Source organism: Trypanosoma cruzi, genomic scaffold (assembly GCF_000209065.1).
Source record: "Trypanosoma cruzi strain CL Brener 1047053517117 genomic scaffold, whole genome shotgun sequence".
NCBI classification, from domain to species: domain Eukaryota; phylum Euglenozoa; class Kinetoplastea; order Trypanosomatida; family Trypanosomatidae; genus Trypanosoma; species Trypanosoma cruzi.
In genome coordinates, this window is record NW_001849565.1 from 258,693 (window position 1) to 266,523 (window position 7,831).

General features: G+C 51.4%; 3 protein-coding genes across 3 annotated transcripts, besides 7 other annotated features; all 3 read left to right on the plus strand.

Moving 5' to 3' along the window:
- On the plus strand, positions 1–3,676 carry Tc00.1047053511429.10 (hypothetical protein, conserved; the record flags this gene model as incomplete). Its single annotated transcript, XM_800234.1, has 1 exon — positions 1–3,676. A coding segment is annotated over one exon (3,676 nt), but the record flags the coding sequence as incomplete, so codon positions are not given.
- Positions 1–7,831: a sequence feature (heterozygous, Esmeraldo-like haplotype).
- Positions 1,329–1,380: a sequence feature (GA-rich).
- Positions 3,714–3,740: a microsatellite.
- On the plus strand, positions 3,939–5,207 carry Tc00.1047053511429.20 (hypothetical protein, conserved; the record flags this gene model as incomplete). The annotated part of the gene is made up of 1 exon (XM_800235.1): positions 3,939–5,207. The coding sequence occupies one exon, from the start codon at positions 3,939–3,941 to the stop codon at positions 5,205–5,207; it is 1,269 nt and encodes a 422-aa protein (XP_805328.1).
- Positions 5,271–5,354: a sequence feature (T-rich).
- Positions 5,388–5,430: a sequence feature (A-rich).
- On the plus strand, positions 5,441–7,423 carry Tc00.1047053511429.30 (hypothetical protein, conserved; the record flags this gene model as incomplete). The annotated part of the gene is made up of 1 exon (XM_800236.1): positions 5,441–7,423. The coding sequence occupies one exon, from the start codon at positions 5,441–5,443 to the stop codon at positions 7,421–7,423; it is 1,983 nt and encodes a 660-aa protein (XP_805329.1).
- Positions 7,494–7,519: a microsatellite.
- Positions 7,758–7,810: a microsatellite.

Here is a 7,831-nt window from a genome sequence, read left to right on the forward strand (position 1 = left end):
GCTTCCGGGTCTCATGGCGGAGACCATCACGCAGATGAGAACGGAGATGGGAATGAATGTGTGTCTAGTGCCGTCAGTAGCCTTGCCAGGTGTTGGCAGCATCCCTAGGAAAGTCCTACAGCATGTTCAGGCCTTCCTTTCCAACAAAGAGGAAGAGAAGGAAAAAGATGAAGACAACAACAGCAATAATAATAAAAGCACGTTGAGGCGGTATGCATTTTCTGCCACACTGCGAGCCCTCGAAACTTACTTTCCGCTCCTGTCGACGATTTACGCCTACGTGGCGTCACAAGCATTCCTTTGCTCTCTGGTGGAGGTCATCACCAGGGAATGCGGCCAGCTCCTACACTTTGTACATGAGGAGCAGGAGGGTCAATACACGGCTATGAATAAGCATGCAGAAGACACAAACTATGGTGTGGCATGCCGGAACGCCCTGGGTTTGGCGGAACGGTACCTTATTCATGTTGTTATGCCTTGCATGCGCGTTCTTGCGCCCTCGCCGATTTTGTATGGTCGCGTTCAGGCACTGTTTCTTCTTATGAAAGAAAAAGGGCCGGTGGTGAAATTTGGAATGAATCCTGCTGAGTTCCTGCACATGAACACTTGGCTACATTGGCTTCTGCGTCCGACGTCTATCTGTGATCGTGCCCCGCACGACGTACTCCGCTCTAAGGAGCTTGAAGCGCTTTTTGCGCAATCATTAAAACGAATGACGCAATCCAATGTGGCCCATTACAGGAACCTGTTGCAACCAGTCATTTACGCGAATCCGCTTCTTGTGGCGAGGAAGCTGTTCCAGCAAGCAGTAGGGTATGGGAATAACTTCCTGCAGATTCACACGCAGTTGCTGAAGGGCGCTCCAGCGGCGGTTCTCACTCTTGTAGCGCACGAAGGTTTATCGATTATGCGACAATACGCGGAAGAAGAGCGCATTGGAACAGCGGATGCAAACCGTGTCGGGCTTATCGCAACGTTTCTCTCCGTTCTATGGCGTGACAATCCGCACAGTTTTGATGGCGGTATGTTGCTCCGGGCAGCCGAGTATGCGCTTCGCAGGGAAGCCCGTGCGTCTATCGTATTTGGGTTGGAATTGCTGAGGTCCATCCTTCATGAGATGCTCGACCTTACCCTTGAGCATGAGGAACAGTACAGCGTGGCGCAGTTGAAGGCACTCCTTGCACCCTCCTCCACACAGTGGTTTGCAAAGGGTGCAGCCGAGTCGTTCCGTCGAGGTCGTTGGAACACATCCCTCACACCCGCCATCTTGGCCGCCGCCACGTCCATGTTTCGAGTTGCCCTGCAGGAGGAGTGTCATGTCCCTGTTGAGAACGAAGAGCCAGAGGAAGACGAAGAAGAAGGGGAAGAAGAGGCAAGAGACATGCATCGAGCGACCACGACGGCTACACCGCAACAGCGACATGATGACGAGGGGAAGGGAACCCCCACAGTGAAGTTTACGCTGGGGCAGTGCCTGTTGTTGCACCTTTGTCGGTTACACAGCCGAATATACACGGTGCAGGCGGATCTGGCGGGGACGATGCAGCTTGTGCTTCTCACCTGTGCGAGGGATTACAATGTGATCAATGATCTGCTGCTCTGTATGGAGACAATACTCCCACAGGGGCCACCAGAAGAGGAGATCTTTATGGTTGCAATGCCACATGTTGCTCTACGCATTACGGCCCGCTTTGCCGTGAAGGAGGCGCAGCGTAAGACGTCAATTGGGAAAAAGTTTTCGAGCGTAGACGCTCTATTCAATGTTACGCCGTCTGATATCATGAGCTGTGTGGAGCGTCCGGCATCTGTCACGGCCATCGATAGTGTCATTCCCTTTTCAATTTTACAGAAATTGTCTTACTACTCCGCTGCCCACTTCGTGTTTGATGAATCTGTTTACACGGCGGCAACGAATGAAGTGAACCAGTTTTATAATCACGCCACTGCCCTTGTAAAGAGGAGCATCCATAAAGATACCGGTATTCACAACAATACCCATGAGAGCGATCATAATAATAATAATAGCAGCGCCGGAAGCAGTCCCACCACGGACCCCACTATTCGTTGGCTACAGGAACAGCTGCGGCAAATACGGCTGGAGAAGGAAGCCCATCAAGAGCTTTATCAGAAGTGCGAAGCAGCACGAGCAGCGTTACTTGAGGAGTTGCGTTGTAGCGGCGTGCTTGCTGAGCCCGTGGTGTTTGCAACGTCGTACCTTCTTCCACGTGCCCTTCTTAGCCTAGAGGACACGTTGTTTGTGTATCACTTTATGAAGTGGCTTTTGAACGTCACCAAAACAACTGGAAATGATAAGGATGGGTGTGGGGACTATGAACGAGTTGTCGACATTGTTCTCTCCCTCATCACCGCTACCATGACGTTTTTTGTGGGTTTTACGGACGGCGAATGCAAGCGCGTGGGTTTCTTGTTGGCTCTTTTGCGTGCGGCTCTGCATGAGACTACCGTTGAGATGCCCCCATTTCCGTCTGTGAACGACCCTATTGCGACATCAACAACAACGAGTGGTGGGGCAGCAGATGTGTCTTCTCCCCCTGTGAATTTCACGACGGAGGCACTCATGGCACTTCTGGAGCCGAAGCCACGAACTTTCATGTCCATTTTTGCCTCCTACGCCGCAGGGATGACTGATGCTGCCAATGGTGTGAAAGATCAGGAAGAAGCGGATTCATCCGGTGAGAAGGGTGCGATTCAAGAAGCGCAGGCTGCACTACCGGCATTCCCAACTCAGCTGGAGGCCTACTTATGTCGCGCACTTGTCCATCTCCTTCTGCACCAGCGAGAAATTCCATTTCTTCACCGCAACGCCCTTCTCGTCCTTGAGCGACTCACCAAGAACACGCCGGCCTTTCCCTCAACCTTGTGTGCCACCGAATGGCTGATTAAGGCCATCACACCACACGCAGTGCGGAGTTCCTCCTGCTACGCCTCTGCAACAGCGGTGCTGAAGGTTTTGAAAGGCAATCGACATCGGATGGAAGAAATGTTGGACTCGTTGGCCTCGCGACTTGTTCTACAGACGGGCCCGCCGAGCAAAAATGGGGTGGAAAAGCAGATAGAGGCATGGCAAAAGCTCTGGAAGTCGCGGGAGGCATATGCTCGACTGCTTCTTTTGGAGGATATTGCAGCTGCTGAAAGACGAGGCGAAACAGAGGCCGTTGTTTCAGTTAACATTGGTGGGATGGGCTTTCAAGCAGAAAAGAGCGTCGAAGACGAGGCGGCAGATATCGAGGAGGTGGAAGCAGAAGCACCAGATGATGATGATTATGCAAACGGGATTCATGTTGAAAATGAGGAGGAACAGGACGCTAGGGAATTACAAGAAGAGGCAGAAGATGACGATGTGACAGGTGATCACAGCGAGCCGCGCAGCTTTTCTCTAACTGAGTGCTGTGATAATGAAGAGAGCGACGTCTGCAGCGAGCAGCAAGACGAAGAGACGGTTGAAGAAGAAAATCTGGTCACCGATATTCCTTTCAATGATGAGTTCTCCTTACGCGACCATGCTGCAATGTCTCATGGAGAAGAAATGGTGGAAACAAGGGGAGGGAATGATGGAAAGAGAAGTCGTGATGAGGAGGATGATGCCAGTGAGAGTCCACCGAGGACGGTGAGTCGGCTGGAGATGCCTCTGAAAGATGGGGAAGAAAACGTGTAGACGGCATAAATAAATTGCGGCATCTTTTTGTTCCCTGTACATATATATATATATATATACGTATGTGTGTCTACATGCGCCCACATTATAAGTGGTGTGCCTCCTTTTTTTTTTGACTTTGTTCGAAAACGGGGCCTGCTCGGAGCGCATCTGCTTTTCTCTCTATTCTTTTGCTGTAAGGAGGCAACAGTCTAAGAAGTGGGATAAGTGCTGCGGACGAAAGGAGAAGGGCATTTTCTCTGTGTGTGTTTTTTTGTACTGGATGCAGGCAACGTTGCACTTCCGTTTTCCTAATCGACAAAATCCGAAGGAGCCACGCGATGTGTCGGTGCGTGTCCTTTTACAGGCGGCGGAGCAGCGACCGAAAGCGACATTGAACTTCTTCTTTATGTGCACGGGCCAGCTCCCTTCAACGGATGTGTTGAACAGCTTTGGTATTGCAGCTGGTGAACTCTCGGCGACGTCCGTGGGCGGTGGGCTGCGCTCCTCAGGGTTGAAGCCCTTTGCGGAGAGCGCTGTTGTGCGCATCGAGAAGAATGTCATGATGGAGATTGGCAGCAGCATGACGAAAACCATCTTTGGTGGCTTCATTGAAGACGAACCACAAAAAGGGAAACAGTCGCACCCTTCTTCTTCCTCCTCCTCCTCTATTTCCACTGCCGCCCACTCGACCCATGCCGCTGGCATGCAGCAGCTTCGCGCAGGCACACTACTCATCGGTAACGTTGGGTCGCCAAACACAAACGGAAGCCGTTATTACATTCTTCTACAGGACGTTGTTACGGAAAAACAGCGTCAAGAGTTAAGTGTTTATCAGCCCCTTGGAATGGTCGTCGCAGGGTTACAGGCTCTCTGCGAGGCGTGTGGATCGGCCGCAGTCCAGCCACGCACACTTGCGCCCCTGCAAGCCGTGCCGATATGGGTGTCTGAGGTACGCCTTCAGCATCGAGCACCCACTCCCAGCTCTTGCATAAATATACAGTCGGGGGAGGTAGCGATGGCAACACAAGGGAAAGGAAAGGGAAGGGAAAGAGTAGTGGTGGCACGCATGGCAGGTCACACACGTCGGCGTGATGAGGTGGAAGCGGAGGAAGAGGCAGATGCGGGGGGCAGCGGTCCCGCTGCGAGAGCGGCACAAGGCGGCTTTTTCAACCTCTCACTCACTTTTCCAAAACGGTCTGATGAAGAGAAGCAAGGCGTCAATGGATCACAGGCGAAACGGATGCGCACAGAGCGTTACGTGACGACCGCCGATGGAGCGAAGGCCCTGCGCACAACAGCGGTGGAGCGGGGAGAAGGCGAGCCGTTTGACTACTTTGCGGCGCAGGAGATTGCGTTTGTCAACGATGTGAACATCATCGCTGAGACGCAGGCGGCACGTCAACAACGCCGCCGTGGAAAACAACAACAACAAAAGAGGAGAACCGTGAGAAAATTTGGGTTGGGCGGATCCATGAAAACGAGTAAAAGCAATCAGGGAACAGACCGTACGGCGGTGTCGAAGAAAAAGACGCTTTTACGCCGATACTAAAAAGAATGGAAAAGGATAAGGAATAATAAGCAAAAGGAAGAACAACGACTGAAAATTGGGAGCTTTTTGTTTTTCTCTTTTTTTTTCTTTTTCTCCTTTCTTTTTGTCCTTTTCTTTTTTTCCTTTTTTTTTTTTGTTTGTTTGTTTGTGAAAGAGGAAGGAGAGGAAAGAAGCCATTGGAAAAAAACAAAAAAAAAGGCAAAACAAAAGAAGAAAGGAAAAAGGGGAGGGCGATGCTGCGTTATCGCACTGGTGGTGTGGGCGGATTCCCTATCCACTATGTGAGTACATGGTGGCACCTCGCTCGACATTACCCGCATCGAGTGGCGTGTATGCTGGCGTTGCATCATGGCCATACAGTGCGACGTGTATCGACGAGCCATGTGGCAAGCAGCGAGGGGGGTGGGAACATAGATAAGAGGGAGCCGCAGCTTCGTCGTCTTGCGGTGGTTCGTCCCGATCTGGTTGACGAATGGGTGCCGGAGCTGAACGATGCGGATGTGAGCTCGGTACCGTGTACCAGTCAAATGTCTGTGTGGTGGCGTTGTACCGCATGCGGGGAGAACTACCAGTCATCCGTGCGGGATCGCGCTGTGGCCGATAAAGGTTGCCCACGCTGCTCTCTTCTGCACCAGCCGCAATCTCCACAGCACACGAACGGGAGTGAAAATGGAGCTGTAGGAGACGCGACAACAAGTTCAGGAGGACTTCCATCGCTCGCGGAGACGCACCCTTTGCTTGCTAGCCGATGGGACTACGAGAAGAACGGTCTTCTTCGCCCAACAGACGTTACGAGCACAAGCGAGTTAAACGTTTGGTGGAGGCCGGCGGAGGGGAGGCCGGCGCATGAGCCGTCTTTTCGTCGTCCCGTGTACGCCTTTGTTGAGGTGCCATATAGCAAGGAAGAGCAAAAGGAGTCTCTGGCGAAAATGGAGCTTGACATCCTTCAGCAAGTAAGGCAAGCTGCGAAGATTGCCGAGGCACGGGAGCTTGACACTTTTCCTGCAGCTGCAACCATGTTAGATGACATTGTCTCCAATAGCCCTGAATACGCGGCCTCGATGCCAATGACACGAGAAAAACAAGGGCAAGAGCTTGAGGGTGAGGATCTGTACAAGGCCATTGAACTTTGGGAACGTGGTGTGGATGCCAAATCGGATGCCGACTATCAACCGCTTTTTCAGTTCACGGAGGCGTGCGACTGGGGCGAGGTCTCTCGTGAAGAAGTTCTTACGGTATACGATCAATTTGTGATGGGGCACAAGCTACACAAACAAGCGAAGGAGGGCAATAATGCTGATGCGAATAACTCTGTTGAGTCCTCTTCTGTTCCCTCCGTGATTACAGACCCGGACTGGGTACAACACTTCACTCTTTCTGTGGATGATGTCTCAAAGGATTGCTTTGCCTCGTCCGCGCGCCTTGTTCTTCCGGATGTGTTATTCTCCTTGAAATCGCCGCGACCACAAGAAGGAGGGAAGAGTGAAGAGAAGAATGGCGAAGCCACCGTCATCAGTCGCCGTGTTGACTCGCTACCGCCCCCACCAGAGGAGTACGAGACTGAAATCCGCACATCGTTTGCCCCTCGCAAGCGATTTTACCCGCGCCCGCCACCGATGCCGCCCAGCCGTGAGGATGAACTGACGGATTCGGTAGCCATGGCAACGGAGGAAACACGAAATCAGGCTGCGTCACACGAGGGAGAGACCGGGAACGGAAAAAGAGGTTCTTTGAGCAGAAATGCACCGTCAGAGGCGTCCTTTGAGGTTTTAAGCCTCGCTGACTCACAAAGTCTTCTGCGGGAGTACGCGTTATCTGGCGATAAAGCTCTGCCATTTGATGCGGATGAAAAGGATCTTCAAAAACAGTCACTTGTGGGCCCAGTGGCCGTGCAGTCCATGACGAGAGAAGATGCCCAGGCGTTGCAGTATAACCGCGGCGCACCACGTCCCCGCCGCACCGTAAGATTCAGATTGCGTCCACCAGTGGATGCTGACATCCGACAGGCAAGAGGTTTGGGAACCGCATTGGGCGCGTCTTTGTCATCCACGGCAAACAAGGCTGAAGCGAGGGTGCAACCGGTGATTCAAGCGCCTGGTGCACCACGAAAGGTGGCACGACCAAAGAAAAAGCACCAAGAGACCACGGATATCAATGACTCTTCTTCTTCTCCATCTCATACCGAAGAGAAAACAAATTCGGCGGCATCTGTGTAACGTCCGTTGTGTTTTGGAATGTGGTTCTTTTTTTTGTTGTTTCTTTTTTTGGTTAGTTGGTTTTCTTTCCGTGTTTGTGTGTGTGTGTGTGTGTGTCTGCCCTCCCCAGATTTCTTTTACCTCCTCATTCGTGCACATTAGTTCGGGCAGGGGATTCATTGCAGTACTCACAATTTTATTTACCAGCACTTAACGAGAGGAACTGGGGGAGAGAGAAACGGAATTCACAAAGACATATATATATATATGGATAGTGAGAAAAATAAAAGGAATCCGTACCGTTAGCATCCGCAGAGGGAATTTTATTCGCCTTGTTTGTTTTTTTTTTTTTCTAATTGTTGTTATTATTATTAAGGTTATTATTATTATGTTGTTTTTGTTGTTATTTTACTTCTGCGGTACGATGTG